This window comes from Lingula anatina, chromosome 1, assembly GCF_051362555.1.
Source record: "Lingula anatina isolate TDL-2025a chromosome 1, LinAna3.0, whole genome shotgun sequence".
NCBI lineage: Eukaryota > Metazoa > Brachiopoda > Lingulata > Lingulida > Lingulidae > Lingula > Lingula anatina.
This window is the reverse complement of record NC_141767.1, coordinates 46140738-46160564: the sequence shown is the minus strand read 5'-3', so window position 1 is coordinate 46160564 and position 19827 is coordinate 46140738. Positions and strand designations below refer to the sequence as shown.

General features: G+C 33.2%; 2 protein-coding genes across 4 annotated transcripts in view; one reads left to right on the top strand and one right to left on the bottom strand.

Moving 5' to 3' along the window:
* Nucleotides 1–16: 16 nt before the first annotated feature.
* On the bottom strand, nt 17–9762 carry LOC106153276 (uncharacterized). The gene is made up of 11 exons (XM_013527149.2): nt 9582–9762; nt 9244–9291; nt 8631–8723; nt 8097–8222; nt 7501–7694; nt 2969–3302; nt 2528–2684; nt 2029–2221; nt 1431–1631; nt 1092–1190; nt 17–903 (listed from the first exon to the last, which is right to left on the bottom strand). Exons 1-11 carry the CDS (start codon nt 9613–9615, stop codon nt 637–639), a joined length of 1746 nt encoding a protein of 581 aa, XP_013382603.2. The 5' UTR covers nt 9616–9762; the 3' UTR covers nt 17–636.
* A 338-nt stretch (nt 9763–10100) lies between these two features.
* Nucleotides 10101–19827, top strand: part of LOC106153274 (PR domain zinc finger protein 1) — a 28977-nt gene continuing 19250 nt past the window's right edge. The window contains exons 1-2 of one of the 3 annotated variants that reach the window (XM_087017792.1): nt 10101–10202; nt 11315–11413. Coding sequence is in view for 1 of the 3 variants with exons in the window: in XM_087017776.1 (XP_086873902.1) it covers nt 14504–14531 (28 nt within the window). In the remaining 2 variants the exon portion in view is untranslated. Of the gene's footprint in view, nt 10203–11314; nt 11414–13465; nt 13562–14178; nt 14532–19827 lie in introns of those variants that run through there. The other 2 variants (XM_087017800.1, XM_087017776.1) reach the window with 2 other exon arrangements.

Below are 19827 nucleotides of genomic sequence, written 5' to 3'. Positions count from 1 at the left end.
AGCAAAAACCAAGCTTATTTTTCTAAATCTGTTTATTTGAAGGCCAGCTTCAGTCTAATTAATTCAAAGTTCGTATAATATAAAAGAATGTTAAACAAAACGTAGTCTTTTTTGACCTGATTCTAAAGCTATTCTGAAATCATTCTACATTCACTCTCCCATCTTCCATACAGCCGATGAATGTACGAGAGTCTTATGGAAAGGACATGCCACATATTTTAACTTAAAAGAAAAAAATGGTAACAAAAATAATTCATGCAGGAGTGAAACCTGCCTTACATAACTCTTCTTGATTAAACACTGATATTAAAAAGGACGGAATTCAATGAAAAAATTAGCTAAGATCAATGCGATAAATACTGAATACCATTCAAAGATAAAACTAAATATTGTATGCACTAGACGGAATTAAAATTTTTCTTGTGTATAATATGGTATTAAAATCTGTATTAATAAAATATAATAATGTTATCTAAGAGGACCTTTTATATCAAAACATTTCAACAAAATAGATAAATAGTTTTATCTTTCCTGAAAGATAATCCAGGTGATTAAAAATCAAAATTCAAAAGTCCAGTTCCAAAAAATTTCAAGTTTGTTACAAGTACATGCACTTAATGAAATTTGCCATATCTTTCACCATATCAAAGCTGCCTCAATCTTTTTGCTAGAATTGCTGACAGCATCCAGACACTCTGTAAGTAGCATCTGAGTTCTGGCAATCCTTGCTCTATTCTTATCAACAGTGTTCATAATGTCTCGGACATCTTTCTTGGACTTGCCGGCCTCAGTCATGATGTCCCAGGCCTGCTCGCTCTGGGTGGCTATTTTGTCGTCCAGATGTTTCAAGGCTACACTTAGACGAGGACACTCCTTGAGGACAGTTTTACATAGGACGGAAAACTGAAATGAAAAGAAGACTGTGGATTACCACTATTACTTCTATATGTGTTAGTAGCACTCCTACTGCTACATTTATTAATTCTAGTACCACTTCACAACTATGACTTCTACTCACTACTCATCATTCTGAAATCTTAACCAAATCACCCCACTGATTAATTACTATATAATAAAAAATAACAGCTCACATCTTTATGGAAGACATCCAGAATGTCTCTGATCTGTGCTTTGAGTTTCATTCTAGGGTTGGTCAGGACTAGTTTGACAAAACCATCATCCTCCTCCATCTGAAACATAGCAGATGGTTCATAATTTAAGATTTATATACAACAAGAAAGAAGACGAAGACAGTAAAGGAATGCAAGTGACTTATTACTTATTTCACAATTGTATGTTTTCCTTCACATTTCATGTGCATATAACCTATGGCAGGGAAAGTTAAAAGATTTTTTCACATGCATGCGTGTGGAACAAAGTCAAGCAAATGCAAACAAAAACTAAGATCTGCCGATAAATATCCACCATACCTGTAATTCTTTGCCTGTTCCAATGGCTTCTTTCAGGCCAGTAATACAGTCTTCCAGGCTACGCTTGTCTGCATTGAGAGCCTGTATTACCTGTGCATCAAGACAGGCCACTTTAAACTTATGTAAAAGTACTTCATAGTAGATACTGAAGTCCTCTGACCTCTTGATGGGCATGTTGCACTTGTTGAACAGATCATCAAACTGGAAAATTAAGAGATCAAGGGAGTGAAAACAGATCTGTTTGCTGGTAAACAATCAGATAATAAAAAATAGAAGATAGATCACAAATGTAAACAAGGCATGAGCTTAAATTCTTGGCAAAAATCTGAAAAATTTCAAACAGTTATTGAATCAGTTTGCAACTACAGTCAAAGGAGTGTTAAGTGGTCCGAATTCCAACAAATGTCTGAAAATCAGTCTGTGCCATAAAATTTTCAGCTTATCAGCCAGTCCCTGTTGGCCAGCACTTCATCTCTCTACGTACTCCACATGTGCTACTTTTTACAAATTAATTACAAACTACTTTTGATACTGCCTTGACAAATTAAATAAACACATCACATTGTGTGCCTTCCACTGCCCAAAAAAACATGCATACCTCCTTGATTCCAACCTCTGCTAGGGGTTCAAAGTCATTATCCCCTTTCTTTTTTTTCTTCTTGTTTTTCTTTTTGTTGTCCTTCTCTTCTGTCTTTGGTTTGTCTCTCAGTCTCTTGACTAACAGGTATCTAACAAATGACTGCACTGCTGCATGAACTGAGCCATCAGAATCCTTGGCTGATACCACCACACTAAAATAAAGACAATGTCAAGTTTTATATGTAGAACTGTAGACCTTTTGAAATTATATATGTCTGTACCAAAATACAAACATAAAACTGAAAAGGTGTCCCTGGCAGATCTCTATAATGCAGGAAACAATAAACAGCTCAACATTATTGTTATGTCAGTGTTAAGAATAAAGACAAAAATACATCAAAATATCTGATTGGCTGACATTTGTCAAACATAGATCTGCAATGATTTTACAAAAAGCATTATTAAAACAAAAGAAAAAAAATTGAAAAAAGATATGCTATTGTGATCAATAAAATTACCTTCCAACAAATCCATGCTCACTTGCCACTTTCTCCAGTAGTTTAACACATTCTGGCTTCTCCATCTCCTCCAGCTCCTCAAGTGTTATGTGTGGAACAGACTTCCTCTCTTTTTCCCACTTTTCCATTTTTTGGTCAATATTTTCTTCTTCGTCACCTTGACAGAAAAAAATAATATAGTAAAATAAACTGGCATTATTCAATTGAATCAATATATCATATTAAAATAGATATAGCCAATGATACTAGTTTTATACAGTGGTCATAAATAGTATAACGGAGATTGCATGGCATGTTACCAACAACAACATCAACAATTATAACTTAAAACTAATTCTATTTAAATCCATGCTGCAGATATGAATGAACACCCAAGTCACTGCTACAATTACACATGTGATTAAAAGAAATAATTGCAGTATTGTGTTGCTACAAATTAACCTTTTTCATCTTCCAAAGGCTGCTCATCTTTTCCTATCTTTTCCTCATCATTTTCTTCATCTTCTTTGTTGTTCTTGCTGTTGAGTGTATCTTCATTGACTGTACTTGTCTCTGGTTTGTCATCTTCACTTTTTGACTGCCTTTCTGTTCGAGCTTCACTTTCTTGGTCATCTACAAGTTGACCTTCACCTTCATTTTGACCTTCACCATTATCATTGCCATTTGTAGCATCTGCACTGGACTCTCCTTCATTTTTGTCACTGGGATCAGCAAGTTTCATTTCAGACTGGGCAGCAGATTTTCTTCCTTTTTCAAGTGACATCTGTTCTTCGATCTAGTCAAGTACAAACACGCGCAGATATTTTTTTTAGTTTTAGTTATTTGTCGAATGGTGCTTCAAATGAAACATCTATAAACATTGAAGGCAGCATATCCAAGTCTCAACAATAACTTCTAAGAACAACATAAACTATTAATAAAATTAACAAACCATTCTGACATATGAACTCACATTCAACTAACATTATTATCCCTGTGCTTTTGAAACAAAAGTCAGTGATCATGTAAACCCTTCCATCTATGCATCTGTTAGTGAGTCTGTGTGTTAGTGATTTTTGCTATCTCTTCCAAGACCATTAGAGTGAGAAGGTGAAACTTTGGGGATTCATAGACCTGTCATCAGGCATGCGCATGTTCTGTTATTATTATTATTATTATTATTATTATTATTATTATTATTATTATTATTATTATTAATTTGCTCTGTTTGTGTGCATTTTCTGTTTTATTTTATCTCTAAATGTTACAAAGCCATCTCTTCTGACACTATCCCCACTTCCCCCGCCCCCCCCCAAAAAAAAAAAATCAATAATCACAAGAATATCCCTCACAACTAACTGACCTACTTTTTCCCAAAACCTCAGTTATGTTAACAGTTTCAAGCCATCCCTGCATTACAATTCCAAAATGTAATATCCTGTTATTGCAACAGTTTCAAGATCTCTAAAGTCTATACCTGGCACTCCAATAACTTCAAAACCACCACCTCTTTCCAAATTTCCTAAAACTCCAAGATAAATGTGCCAAACAGTTTCAATGCTCTCCTTTTTGAGTGGGATTTGTCTTTACTTTCAATGCTGTTTTAACATTTTTAACTTTGAACAAGGCAGCAAAGCTGTCAAATGTACAGACAAAAAGCAGGAAATAACTATGCACAAAATAGGCTACTGCCAATTCTGATGCAAAAGTACATAATGTTAAACTGCAAATTCAACATCAAATTTGAACAAGACAGCACTGTTCTGAAATGGGTCTATTTCCATTTTTAACACTTTTTTAACATAAAAAAAATTAACAGTTTACTGCCATTTTTATATGATCAACTAAGAAAATTAATGATATTGGAAAAATATCAATAGAACAGTGTTAAATGTCCAATTTCCTCCATTCTGAGATTCTGAACATAGTGGATGATTGAATCTGACAAACTGCAATGATATAAGTTTATTTCCATTTTTGACACTTTATTACACAATACACGATAAAAAGTTTACCATCATTTTTACATAAGCAACTAACAATGTTGTAAAGATGCAGGAAATGTCAAACAAACACTTTTACGTATCTTATTAGTTTAATAACATGCCTAAGAATTGAATCTGAGGAAATGTGAAAAAACAGCACACCTTCTAAAATAATGGCACGATTATGCTGATTTACGAACTCAACCTGCATTTTAGTAAAATTGACCCCTCCTGTGACTTTCATGACAATTGGCCCATCTGTTTTTCTTATATTGTGTTTACAGTGTTGCATATATGCTGAAAAATGAAAAAACAGCATAACTACTAAAATAGTGGCCCGATCATGCCGATTTTCGAACTTGATCTGCGTTTTAGTAAGATCGATTACTCCTGTGAGTTTCATGACAACAGGCCTATCGGTTTTCCTTGAAATGTGTTTACAGTGTTGCATATATGCTGAAAAGTGAAAAAACAGCATAACTGCTACAATAATGGCTCGATCATGCTGATTTTCGAATTTGACCTGCATTTTATGAATATTCATCAGCTCTGTAAATATACAGCCAAAAAGTAAAATTGACTTCCACTTATCATGTTTACAATGAAAGTGCACGGCACCAGTGACAGTGACGGCGACGACAGATGCAGGTGATGGCAATATGTACAGACACATCTGTACATATTTACTGTACTGTTTGAGAACAGTAAGTGACATGGTTTTTCTTAAATGCTCATCATGGAAGCAGTGTCCAAAATAGATTTTTTTCAAATTTTGATGCAATATGACATAATGTTTAACAGCATAATGACCATCAATTTTTAATAATAAAATATTAGCATCATGGATATTCAGAAAATGTGACTAGCAAAGGTCTTCAGGCCCATGGAACTTCAAAGTCACAACTTGAAAATGCCAAAATGTAAACAAGACAGTACTGTTCTGAAATGTTTTTTTTTTTTTTCCATTTTTAACAATTTTTTAAACATAAAACAAAATTAACAGGTTACTGCCATTTTTATACGATCAACTAAGAAAATTGATGAGATGGGAAAAATATCAATACAACAGTGTTAAATGTCCAATTTCCTCCATTCTGAGATTCTGAACATAGTGAATGATTGAATCTGACAAACTGCAATGATATGAGTTTGTTTCCATTTTTGAAACTTTATTACACAATACACCATAACAAGTTTACCATCAGTTTTACATAATCAACTAATAATGTTGTAAAGATGCAGGAAATGTCAACCAAACACTTTTACATGTCTTATTAGTTAAACAATGAGACTGTTAACATGCCTAAGAATTGAATCTGAGGAAATGTGAAACAAGACAGCACTGTTCTGACATGGGTTTATTTCCATTTTTAACACTTTTTTTAACATAAAACAAAATAAACAGTTTACTGAAATTTTTTTATGATCAACTAAGATAATTGATGAGATGGGAAAAATATCAATAGAATAGTGTTAAATGTCCAATTTCCTCCATTCTCAGATTCTGAACATAGTGAATGATTGAATCTGACAAACTGCAATGATATGAGTTTATTTCCATTTTTGACACTTTCTTACACAATACACGATAAAAAGTTTACCATCATTTTTACATAATCAACTAACAATGTTGTAAAGATGCAGGAAATGTCAAACAAACACTTTAATGTATCTTATTAGTAAAATAATAAGACTGTTAACATGCCTAAGAATTGAATCTGAGGAAATGTGAAAAAACAGCATAACTTCTAAAATAATGGCCCGATTATGCTGATTTTTGAACTTGACCTGCATTTTAGTAAGATTGACCACTCCTGTGAGTTTAATGGCAATTGGCCTATCGGTTTTTCTTATATTGTGTTTACAGTGTTGCACATATGCTGAAAAAAAGGATAAAAACAGCATAACTAGTAAAATAGTGGCCCGATCATGCCAATTTTGGAACTTGACCTGCGTTTTAGTAAGCTTGATTACTTTTGTGAGTTTCATGACAACAGGCCTATCGGTTTTCCTTAAAATGTGTTAACAGGGTTGCATATATGCTGAAAAGTGATAAAACAGCATAACTTCTACAATAATGGCCCGATCTTGCTGATTTTCGAACTTGACCTGCGTTTTATGAATATTCATCAGCTCTGTAAATATAAAACCAAAAAATAAAACTGTGTTCCACTTATCGTGTTTACAGTGAAAGTGCACGGCGACGGCATCGCCATCGGCATCGGCGACGACGGCGACGACAGACGCAGGTGATGGCAATATGTACAGACATATCTGTGTCTGTACATAAAAATGAATTTGTTTTTCTCTGTAATAATTGGGGAACAAATAACATTTTTTTCTTCATTTTTAAGTCCTTTACTGTTATTTTTTCACTGTTTCATAATTTCGCAGACTATGGAGAAATAGCAGTTTCATGATAACCAGTTTCACCTGACCTTCCAGTGACATCATAGCCAATCTTACATGTTGTCTGTCACATAGAAATGAAAGTGCTTAGTTTTTCTTTGTGAGAGCAGTAGGGATCGAGTTATTATTTCATCTGATCCCTGTTTGTAACTTAATGTCTGTGCATTATGTTTAATTTCAACTGCAGGTGACAGTATCATGTAGATTAACACCTGACTCTGCTGGCTACAGTCAGGCAAACTTTACTGATATTTTTGTGGATGTGGATGTGAACAGTACTGCCATTGTTTGCTTCATCATGTAAGTCAAGTTCACCTTTTTTTCTGAAATTTATGAAATCCAGCCAGTACTTGGAACTTTTTAACTTTGGAGACTTCTAGCATGGTTTAATTTTGTTATGTTTTATGTCTTACTATCTACATGACATCTGGTAAAAAGAAAGCTACATGTTGTTAAATGATATTGTCCAAAAGCCAAGTGATATTCTGTCAAAATCTAAATGTGACTTGACTTAAATATGAGGTTCTAATTCAATAACGAAAGTACATACACCCGAAAAGACTACTGGTAATCACAAACAAACCAATTCTGACAGCTTACCAAATCATATTTGTTCCCTAAAAGCAAGACTGGAATGTCATCAGGCAAAGCTGGGACAAGCTCCACACTTATCTCCTCTTCACCACCAGGAAGCTTGGTCTTTTTTTCTCTGGTGAATGTGGCATTGCTGATGATCTCCTGGCGCCATGATGGTGCCAGCTCTACTTGTTCTGGGTCTGTGAGGTCTACCACAACTATAACACAGGGGCAGGATATGTTATCATAAAAACTAGCTCTTAAACAACATTGTAAACACATCCAAGCATGCTCTTATAAAAATGCACACACACACACAAATCTAATGAATAATTTAACAATAGTTTTGAAATTATAAAGGACTGACATAGATTAAATTATAAATCAATGACAAATATAAAGAAAAACTACATACATACTACATGTACATTTTACACCCTGGCTTAAAAGTACTCAAGTGTTTTGCTGACTCTCATTAGCAAATCCATTTTTCGCCCTGTATCAGCATGTTTGTTAATAAAATTTCCAATAGACTCTCAAACTCACAGTGATATCTTGTAGAAACATTGATATATAAATATGTATATCCCTAAAAAATACAATAAAATTTAATTATTTACCAATAGCAGCATCAAGATCTTTGTAGTAAGTTTTCCTCATGTCCATATCCTCTCTACCAGGCAGGTCCCACAGGGTGAGTGACATGACTGCATTTTCTGGGATGTTGATCTTCCTTACTACATTATCTAAAATAACAAAAATACCACTGTGGTTTTATTCATTCTTAATCTAGATATTATACTTTTATATTTATATGGTGGTTGAGGAAAATTAAAAGCTTTGTAAAATAGACTGAGAAGAGCAGTACAGCAGTGAATGGTTGTAATTAAATAACAGCACACCAGCAAAGTCTGCAAATGAAGGCAAAAGTGGAATATATAGCCCAATGCCTCTTGTGTTGACATTGGAATTATAATGAAATTAAACTTCATCATTTACCAGAATTGCATCAGGTTTGTGATCTGAAAAAATATCAGTTCCATGAGGCATGAAAATGATTGAAATTTTTAATATGATGCCAATATGACAATTTGAATGAAATGAAAATGATATGATTCTGCTGACTTAAACATCTCACCTGCAGGAATGCTTACCTATGTCTACTTTTTCTGTAGGTCTGTAGCTGTAGTCAAACTGGTTTTTGTAGTATCTGAGGAATATGCTGCTCTTCCCTACTTCAGTGTCACCTTATGATAAAAAAAACACACTATATGTACTTGTATTTCAACAAACAGCCACATACTGACTGGGTACATATGCCCTAAAATCTAATATATCCGTTTATTAGATCTTAGATATGCTAGTCAAAATATATGTACATGTACAGGTACATCTCAGATGTGTGTTTTACTGATAACTGCTAAATAAAATAAAAACTTCACTCAAAATTGCTTATTTTCAAATGGAACACAAAAATAAGTCCAAATAAAAATTTGAAAAATATGATAACTACTGTAATGTAATTAACAAGACTAGTATAATTTTGGTGACAAGTTTGTCAATGTGGAACTGGCTATTTGTACCAACATGTATTAGGCAAGCCTAACATTTACCTGTAAATCATTCTTTGTCTACCCCTTATTTTTTACTACACTACATACCTGATTATGATTATTTGTAGAAAATATTCATAATCATATATTTTCAAAGCACATTTAGCAAATACTGTATCTTAATTATAACCAAAAGCAAAATTTGTTTACTTACCCACTAAAGCTATCTTAAATTTCGGGACCTTTTCAAGCGTAGATATTTCTGTAAAAAGGGTAATGCATTTCATATTAATGAAACTCTACACGTGACTGTAGCACTATCTGATCACTATCACTGATAGTATCAGTGCTTTGTCAATGCAAGGCGTTAATTTGATACACGTAGTCCATTTCATGTATGTGAGGTATGAACATGTTGTTGGGCCAAAAACCGAGACAAGAAATATATATCCTAAATTACGAGATAAATCACAAGCTAACAGGTGAGGCCGAAAACTGCGGCGACGAGAGATAGAGAGAGTTTATCTCGCAACTAAAACGCTATCCCAGTACCTGTAGACTTGTCGCTACTACAGGAAGCTCCCATTGTGCTTTGGTTAATTACCAGTTGGTCTTGTACTACATAATGCTCACTTATAGAACATTCCTTGTCAGTCGATGTTCGTAGCCTAAATAAAAGACTAGAGAAATGTAGGATGTTGACACAGTTGTCAGGTATTGTGCACTGCTTTTGATGACGTCATAAGAAGTGCGACAGGTGCGATTGTCGCAGCATACAAATTCGCCAAAGATCTGACTGCTCATTGTGTTTGTCTTTCGTCCCAGGTATTTAAGATTTTGATGTATGTTATGCATGCTTCATAACCGCCGAATTGAACGCAAACTTTATTGCCAGAAATATTTTACGGCTAACGGAGACCTTTCTCTGGTTATATATCTATCAATGTAACAGATAAATCAATAAAGTTGACTCTTCTTGCATGCCAATACATGAAGCATTTCATCCACAATAACATATGTTTCAATGTTTGCTTTTGTGTTTTATTTCATTTTTTTTTTCAAACATAACAGCTAGTATTCAGATCAAATGGAGATCGACCTACAAGACTGGCAGTGTCAGAACCTCAACAGCCATATTAAGAGGGTCAAATCCTAATCATATGAGATAGCCGTGTAAGTGGAATAAGAAGTAATATGGTAAACTTGCATGTACAATTTCAGTGTGGCAACACATAAAAAGTGACAGAATTTATTCATAGCAAATTTTCTGGCTGTTTTCTCTTATATCTATAAGTAGGTGCTACTGAATCACAGTCCGTTGCACAATTATACAAATTCACCATGTTTTGAATGCATGCCACTTTTGTAAAACAACATTTCCTGCCCAAAAAGTTTCACCCTTATTTTTGAAAAGTTAACCCCATCTCATACAGATTCTCATTCATTTTTTTAGTCTCATAAAAGGTTATTTCTAAAAGTATTCTGATTTAACCAAAAAGGGTAAATTATTGAGCTTATTTAGCCAATTTAATTTTGTCATTGCATGATTTAGTTCAAATTCAAGGTACTTTATAGCTAGAATTATTCTTCTATTAGTATTTATAACTATAAAAACAATTTGTATGACAGTTCTTTTCATTGCCATTGACTTACATTTAATTGAAAACAAAAGCAGAAAAATGAAAGAATTAACTAAGAAACAAATATACATGATTTCAATTTCATTATATGAAGTTAAATTTTGCCAATTATTTATTCTAGCTGTGAATAAAAGGAAGTTGTGACATGCAAATTGTACTGTCTGCAAAATATTCAAAGTTCTCATGATTGAGTATATTATTAACTGGTCATTCCCAATAAAAGTCATCAACAATCATCAAAACATCCATCAATAAATGAAAAGAAGATGGATCTGGAACTGCAATAATTTCCATGCATGAGTAAACTAAAAAGTCAATTGACAAAGTCTTCCTTGCCAGGCTCTCAATAAATATTGTCATTCAGCTCTTGTCATTAGTTTCTATGGCTGATGAATTAATTTCAACGGTACAGGTGTTAACATTTTTCTTCAGGAAGTACATTTGTCGAACAAGGAAAGGGAAATGCTGGGAGTATACTCAGATGTATCAGTATAGCACTTAACTTCACATCTACTGTGAAAGAAAATCCATTAAGACTTTTGCTTCAATCTCATGTTATCCATAAAAATCTTGACTTTGATGTGCTTTTTTTCCTGGTTCTGAAAAAATGTTAATATTTCATGGCTTTTTATTTTGTTGTTTCAGCTGTGAAGGGAAAAAATGAAAATGAAGAGAAAGAAAAGGAGAAAATATTGCTGTAACTGCAACAACAAGCAACCTTTTGACTTTCCAATACAAAATGAGGTAAGTGATTTAGCATAAAAAATTAGAAGCAATTAATTTTTCAATACACAAAAAAGTAATTTTACAGTCCACATTTTCACTGAAGCTGTGAAGAAGCAGGCGTCACATATTTATTGATTCTATATGTAGTTTCTCCTTTGCTTTCTTGTAAGAGTAGACGATGGCTTTTTCTCTTACAATATATCTGTCACAAGATTTCTATTATCTCATCAGTCTTGTCTGCCCATAAACTTATAGTAAAAGCACCACATTTCCTCACTCGTTGTCCAGCTGCCAATTCTCATTATCTACTCATTGAAAAACATCTTAACTAATATATCATGACTTTACGCTTGTTTGAGCCAGTAGAGTGGGGCATTTCAATTGTATCCCAGGTGCTTTGTCTTTCTGGTTTGTGTTTAGAAATTATTGCATTCCAGAAATAGAGAAAAAAGATTTTTACACAATGCCACAGGTGCATTTATTAGTTTCTACTGACAGAGGTTCCTGCTGGGGCTGAATCAAGGAGAGAGAGAGAGAGAGAGAGAGAGAGAGATTTGTCTGAAAAGTAAATTTATTCAGCAAAATTCATTTAACCCAGTGCTGTTTCATATTTTATATTGGATGCAGAATAACAAACATTCTATTTTTTTTTTTTTGTAAATTTTGAAATACCTGTTCCATATATTAACGGGTAAATTTTTTTCCAACCTTTCAAATAATTTCTGTTTTTCTTTCACCTTAAGATAATTCTTTCCTCTTATTAATTAAAAATATGACATTTACTTATCTTATTTTTAAATTGTTTAGCTTGAAAAAAGATTACAGTTGTACCTGTTGGTGAGTGAGGATTAATTGTACTAAGCACAAAGTCACTAAACAAGTATTGACCGTACTTGCTTTGAAAAGGATATTTTGATGATCTCACTTTTTAAAGAAGTGTCAGTCTTTAGAGCAGAATGGTCCTTTTATCTCATTGAAGCTATGAAAATGAGGTTTACTGTAGTATAAAAGCAGTACATTCGATACTGCATGTGGTTTCTTACTGCAAACATCCATCATTGTAAACCTTGGCACTGGTATTCACAGATTTTTAATTTTACTATCATTTTTCTGCACTTGGCACTAGGGGGTTGTTAACCGAAGTTCAAGAATTGAAACTCCAGTGCTTGAAGGAAAAGTGAGATTTTTATGTCTCAAGACCTGAAAACATTTTTGTCAGTATTGATGATTGATTGATTGATTTTTACATCTTCAAGCCCTCATAGTAGACAAAATTAATACTTCAAAATTCAGTTTTGTTAGAAATTGAAACTTTATGAAATGCTCCTACTTAGATCACTGCTAACTTCTAAGATTATTGATTTTAAATCAGCAACATATTTTAGTCTGTTAAAAGTTGGCATATTTTTCATCTTTTTTAGAGAAAAAAGAATGGGATAAAACTTAAAAGAATCTGATTAAAAACTTCTATAACCTCTTCACAACACCTTGATTTAGAAATCAAATCTAGTCAAAGAAAAGGCAAGGAAGCAATTTCACTGCCCTGTTAGCCCACCCATTGTAAGATGTGTCATTAAAAAACTATTAGCAGAATTTAATTTGACATTAAATTGAAAACTTTCGTCTTTTGCCGTAGGCCAACAGGAGTCCAAGTGACAGTCTCTCTCTCAGTAGCCTAAGTCATTTGTGTCCTGTCCTATGATTGCTATTTAAATACTTGTTGGGAAGTGTTCGAACACGGGCTGCATGCAGGGGAGAGCATTATTGGCAGGTGTGGAATTTTGATGTAATTAATACATGCTACAGAAAAGCACACCACTGTCACCTAACCACTTTGGAGCCCTTCACTGATTTTCAGCCTAAGAGTGTTTGAAATTAAGGAGAGATAAAAAGGAGACAATTTTGCAAGCACTATTTAAAATTCAATCATGAAATGGTCTGGTAAATTTCACTTTTTTTTTTAGTCGAATGACACGATTGTAACCCATGACAAAACGTTCAGTCATTTTCATTAAATGTGATCAGTGTTTTTATGTTGAAGCAGTCATGTGTGGAGGCGGGGATGCCTATAAAGTGACAACAGGGAACTCAGCCTCCATCAAGCCACTGCCAGCGGTGACATGAAAGTGAGTGAGTGAGGCCTGGATGACATAGCGACCAGGTTGGGTAGGCTACCTTTCTCTTATACAACTGTTGTTGGTCATTTGGGACACATCATGCCATCTACCAATGATTATGATAAATGGTTTTGCCTCATCTACAGCAAAATGAGAAAATGATCACCAAATCTGTTACATGAGAAAACCTATGTATGTCTCCTTTGTTACAAAGTTTAAGGAACCAATTTCAGAATTTGATATTTAGAAAGTCTAAAAGGACTGACTAAGTCATCGAGTGGGTTGTATGAGAAATTAATTGGCAGTAATTTCAAATATTTCTTAGGGTATGATCTAATAAAATCTGGTGATGCAATTACATATTAGAAAGGTGTTAAAATTGCAGACATCCAGGTATTGTAAGAGAAGTAGGGATAGTTTAAATTTCACTTAATGATCTGGGATCACTTTCTTCTATTAAATAACCTTTGGGGGGCAAACAACAATCCTGATGGGCTCTTTATACAGCCTAAGCCTCATCTTGTTATCAAGTTACAGATATTTGAAAAGGGGAAATTTTCTATACTGGTGATGTATCTGAAAATTTCATCTTCCAGTTTATAGCTTTTCCAACTAATCATGATATGATTGCCATATATAGATAGGGGCAATTGTTGAAGGGAAAGTTGTTGTGGTATTCTGACAAAGGAGGGGCCATGCACCTGAATACAAATGGAGCTGAATTACGGTAGACGGATCATACGGCTTTCACGCTGGAATGTCCCCAGTGAAAGCGTAGGAGTCTGGGGAAGGTTCAGTTTCACCAGTCAAAATGAAGGGAGAAGAATAGAAAGTTTACTTTGAAGCCCACCGACTTGTTTGTGCGGTCTGTGAGATTGACTTAGCTGATCTGTTACGTAGCAGCCACTAACTATCTCAATATATAGGTTGGTAGAGTCTGTTTTAGGAAAAAATTCATATAAGAGCCCTTTGGGGAAATTTTGTAGGGAACATGATGAAGATATGTGATCTGGAAGAAGGTGAGTTTCATTTTAATTGTTCATTTAAAGAGAGAACGATTTGGATTTAAGGGCAAAAAATACAAAGGAAATAGATTTTTCCATAAGTTTGTTGAAATTCCTGGGAATTAATGTTCCATTACTTACCGATCATCATTGTATTGAGATCTAAACTCAGTAATGCCTTGTAAATATATATATTTTTAAGATACCCTTTTCTACACTTGGTTTAACTTTTATTCGTAGATAATTAAAAATGTGACAAAGATTTAGTTCCCTTTTTCAATTTCATAGTACGAAGAAATGTTCTTTTAGTGCGTGCTCAAGCTTATAAAGAAAATGGAAGTTATTATTATTATATGATTTTTTGTGCTTAATTTAGTGAAAATTATTTTGTAAAAACAGAAACAGACAGGAGTCTAGAAAAATAGGAAACTAATACACTATATGAGCATTGAAAAATCTTTTGTTCTATTTTTTACTTAGATTAAGCAAACAAGTTGTCAATAGGTCTTCATTTGTGAGGTCTGAAAATGTAAAGTAAGACCTGTGCAGTAGCTTAGAGATTATTGTTTTTAGCAATAAAAGATTATTATCACATAATTGATTCAGAAAAAAAAGCTTATTCATACAATTTTTAATATCAAAATTGGCAAAAAAATTTAAATCCATATGTTTTATGTAAAGTAGAGAAATCATTGGCACCAAATGTTGCAAAAAACAGGTTTGAAAAGCATTTTCTCTGCAAGCCAATGGAATGCCAGCTTCAAACACCTGACTTTACACATCTTTTTCAAATCAGTGTCTAAATTTTGTACAACCGAAATGCAATTCATTGCTTTGTCTCACAGTAATGAGCCTTCTTCCCTGGTTTCTTTTGGTTTCCTTTTTTTCTTTAAAATTTCTTCTTATGGTGCATTTGAATACTCTTATGATGGCATTTGGAAGTTACGTAATAAAAAAGTATAAAGCTTGATTAATGTTGACTTGAATGATGTCACTTCTGTTCTTGAAATTTCTCTAAAAAAGGAAAGTACTTGTATTAATATTTAAAACTGCAGATCAAGAGGGATAGGGAATGTTTCATGTATAGATCTGTAGTGCCATTGGTTTTTCAATAATATTGCTAACTTTTATGTGTGAGGGTATTGTGTACAATGTTTCTGTATAGTTTATCATACCATTTTTCATTGTTTTCTGGTTGATTGTAAGAAATGAAAAAGGATAGACTGTTAAACAGAATGGGCTCAATGTAAAACAGCAAATCAACTAGTGACATGTTTTGCAGTTTTATATGAAATTCTTGATCACATTTGAAATTTTGTTGTCTTAAGGATTTAAGAAAGAAAGAAATTAATTAAGAGTGTAATAATTTGCGGACATATGACTGCTTATTTTATATTTCATGTTGTCTTTCATGTTTTTGAAATAGTATTGCAAGTTTTCGTTGGATTTTTTAAATTACTATAAAACTAAATCCATAGCTGAAGCATTAAATGGAAATTTGACTCCTCTCCTTCAAATATATCCCTTCAATTTGTGGCAAAAGGGTAGTGTAATTTTTTCTTTTCTTTTTTCTTTCTTTCTTCTTTTTAAAATTTTTTTATTTATAACATTGGCATTTTTTGCTGCTCCTATTTCTCCCCCTGTTTTGGTTAATGACTTTAATTTTTACATCTAGCTTTAAAAAAATTTCAGATACGTTTTTTTATTTACAGTTGAGCCATAGTATCAGTATCAAAAATTCACAATTTTATGAAATCTAGTTTATTCGTGATGTTATATTTTTTATTGTTAAATGAAATGAAAGCTGTGTCCTTATGCTCTACTTGACGCCTTGTTTATTGTTCATCTTGCGGCTAGTCGGGAAACAGCGTTAGAGCTTTTCTTAAACTTTTTTAACATTGTGCATTAAATTGCAATATCAAATAAACTAATCGAATCAAGAATTTGACACATCATACATCATTGTTAAACACAGTCCAAAAACCAAGACTGACATTTCATTTCACTGCATGAATTTGGGATAAGAAACAGACCATTTAATGTAACAACCACCATTGAAAGCGTCTGCTGTGCCTGGCTTTCAGATCAAAGCAGAAATTTTTCAATGGCTGGGAGCATAATGGTTGTTCACACTATTGTAACAAAATTTTACCGGGCGGATAAATTTCAGGCAACTTTTTTTGCCCCTATTTCGGTTAATGACTTTTAATTTTCACAGCTAGCTCAGATTGCAGAAGATACAAAAGTAAATTTTGGTGGAGAGGGTGGATGTGCCAGAGTCCAATTGTGAGTTTCAGAAGACATTGATTGACAGGGTTAAACTTTGCATGCTGAATTACAGTTTATAGGATATAAATTAGTGAAAGGACACCAGCAGAAGTAAGGTAGATTTTGCTTAACTGCTTTTTTCCTCCTTTTTAATTTTATGGATGAATGATGTTTCTTTGTATTTTTTTATAGAAGTGGGGGCTTGGCATCTTTACTCAATTAATAATGGTAATTTTAACTGTTATGAGAAGTATACAGCATAAATAGCATCCAGGGGGTATGATTTTTTTTGCTTCTTTTTAAAAATAAATCTGTATGGGTTACATATGGTAGATATCTAAAACATATGGTATCCAAACTCAAAAGATACAGCATGTAACATATATTCAAAATGCACAACTAGTAGTACTAACCCAAATTGGAATAAAAATTGATTAAGGTACAATTGAGTGTTAAGAGTTTCCCATTTGTGAAGCTGGCATTTCAACAATAAAAAAAAAAAAAGAAACTCTGAGATTCTTCAACTTTTTGAAACAGAAAAGCATCAAATATCTTAATATGTACAATGATCAGATAGCAAACCATGTATTGTATATGTATGCAGCAGTTGAAAAGCAAAAAAGCCATACTTTAAGTACATTTGTGAGAACTATTCTTAATAAAGTTTTTAAGTGCCTGTAGCTGTTGAACAGTTTTAACCAGGAAGAATGTTCAGCTCAGTGTGACAGTGGTCAAACAAGGTCACATTTTTTATACGTTAACAATTAACTTGACTGTACTCATACTGGTGACAGCATGTGTTTGATAAATTAAAATCATAACTTTTTGAAGTTTTCAGATTGGTCAAATTGAATGAGGAAATTCCTTTTAGACAGAAATTCAGTTGTTTGAAGAGTTCAATAAATTGCCATTTGGATTAAGTAAATGAACTGCTTTGGCTTAGTTCATGTGTCAAATGGACTTTTAGCTATTAGTGGTGAATAAAATTGCATTTTCCTGATTTTCCTCAATGATTTAAAGAAAAGAAAGTTAGTAGCATGTCATTTTCTTCTTAAAGTTTCAAAATTAATTTGGGGGTTTATCATTTGTAAATTGTGAGAAAAAGATGCAACATCAGGCCTACCCAAGTACCAGACTCGGCACATAAGGATTCTGAACATGGAAATGGGAAATGGTTATTCATAAGTGAACTTTACATGTATATGGAATAGGATGTGTATGTAAGGGTACAAAAAGTGAAAAAAAAAAGAAAATTATAATATTTGAAATGAGTTGAAAGCTGCCCATGTCTCAATTGTATGTACAGATATGTGTAAAAACAATACAACATGCTTATTACAATCCTTATGCTGAAACAATACACCTTTTATTGATTCAATACCAAAACCAATCATAATATTGATACTCACCTAACTATGACTTTAAAGCAATTGCCTGGTTTTATTTGTTAAATTTATTATCTATTTTGGGGGGTCTATTTAGTCAAACATAATGCATGCATGTTTTTAAGAGAGATTCTCCTTTTTTTGTTTAATTTTTTTTATTACTCTCTGTGTAGAAAACACACAAATATTTATAAGATACATCATACTGTAGTCAAAGCAGACTTTGATCAGTGAATTGTTACAAACCTCTGTGAACAACAAAAAAGGGAGGCTATTAGTTCCAACCCAGCAACTTTCCCCTTCATGTTTCTTCAGAACCGTGTTGTCAAAATTTCAAAAGTGTTTTTCTCATTTACTATCTCCCACGAAGTCTTTAGTTTACTTTTCACTTATCTACCTGTTTCAAATGACACTGGAGACAATAGTGTGTTTTTATGGCCTGGTAAAAGAGGAGACAGACAGACAGTTCAGACAAGAACTAAGTAAACCTTAAAGATGTCCAACTTTTGTCATGAAAAGCATGTAGATGTAGATGCCTGAAGTGCAAACGGGATATACTTGTGTAAAGGTGTATTCACATGAGGCACATAGCACTTCCTCATTTCAAATAACATATTTCAAACCAATTTCTGGTTGTATGATGCAGGAAAAGTTTGTTTATTTTTCGGTCCAAATTATTTCTTGTCTGAATGTACCTATTGAACAGTAGAATCTGATGGAAAGTTCAAGATATATATTATGGCTTTTTACAGGTAGGCTGTTTATCAGAAGTCTTGTTTCCCCCTTTCTATAATTGACTGAAACTCTGTCATGCAAAGCGAAAATCAAATGTCAGTAATAAAATACTGCCACTTTCTTATGCCATTTGAAGCAAGGGCATTCATGTCTAGGCATTTCTAGTCTGGCTGTAGTGTCAGTTTTCAGATTTCCCTAACTTTAGAGAAAGCTTGAAGAAAAAGGAAACAAAAGCATAAAAGGGATTGGTGGCTGAATTTGATATAACATATGTCTGGCTCTATGAATTTTAGTCAGTAAAGTTCGTGGGCACATCACATTTTTCAAGAATTTTATGACATTTGATACCATGTAATACAGGTTTTTTTCTTCATTTTCAATTCTGTTACATGACTTCTTTTATTGTCATGATAATTATTTTGAGAAAGAAGATGGGAAACATTTACAGCTATTATGGTATTTAATCCATATGTCGTCTTAAAGGAATTATTTTCCTACTTAAAAAAATAACTGTAATTTGCTGAAACATAAAGAACATCAAAACCTACAAGAATTGAAGCTGTGAAATCCAAGGTAAAAAAAAAAAAGATTTGCCGAAAATGTATCTGGCATCTTTTTCATTTCAAGATGTATTTTCATCATGATGAAAGGTGTATGCATGCACTCGATCATTCTTTAGCAGAATGAATTCTTTTATATTGTAAAAGTTTTTATTTTCATCTATCTTTTAAGGTGCATTTGTCCATTCTTTCAGAGAGTGAATTCTTTATTTACTCCCATCAAAGATTTTGTTCAATTTTTTTTCCTCACGAAGGCACACGCCCAGGGTACAAGGCGGTGCCCTGTAAAAGCAGTGATCTGTTGTGACCAGCGTACCATTCCCTGGTCTTTATTTGCACTTTCGGCTTAAATTTCCATTTCAC

Coding starts and splice junctions, on each gene's coding strand:
- LOC106153276 (XM_013527149.2), bottom strand. CDS start 9,615: ATGGGAGCTTCCTGTAGTAGCGACAAGTCTACAG. Junction 2,685..2,968: donor GCCTTTGGAAGATGAAAAAG/GTTAATTTGTAG, acceptor TTTTCTGTCAAG/GTGACGAAGAAGAAAATATT. Junction 904..1,091: donor TGGATGTCTTCCATAAAGAT/GTGAGCTGTTAT, acceptor TTTTCATTTCAG/TTTTCCGTCCTATGTAAAAC.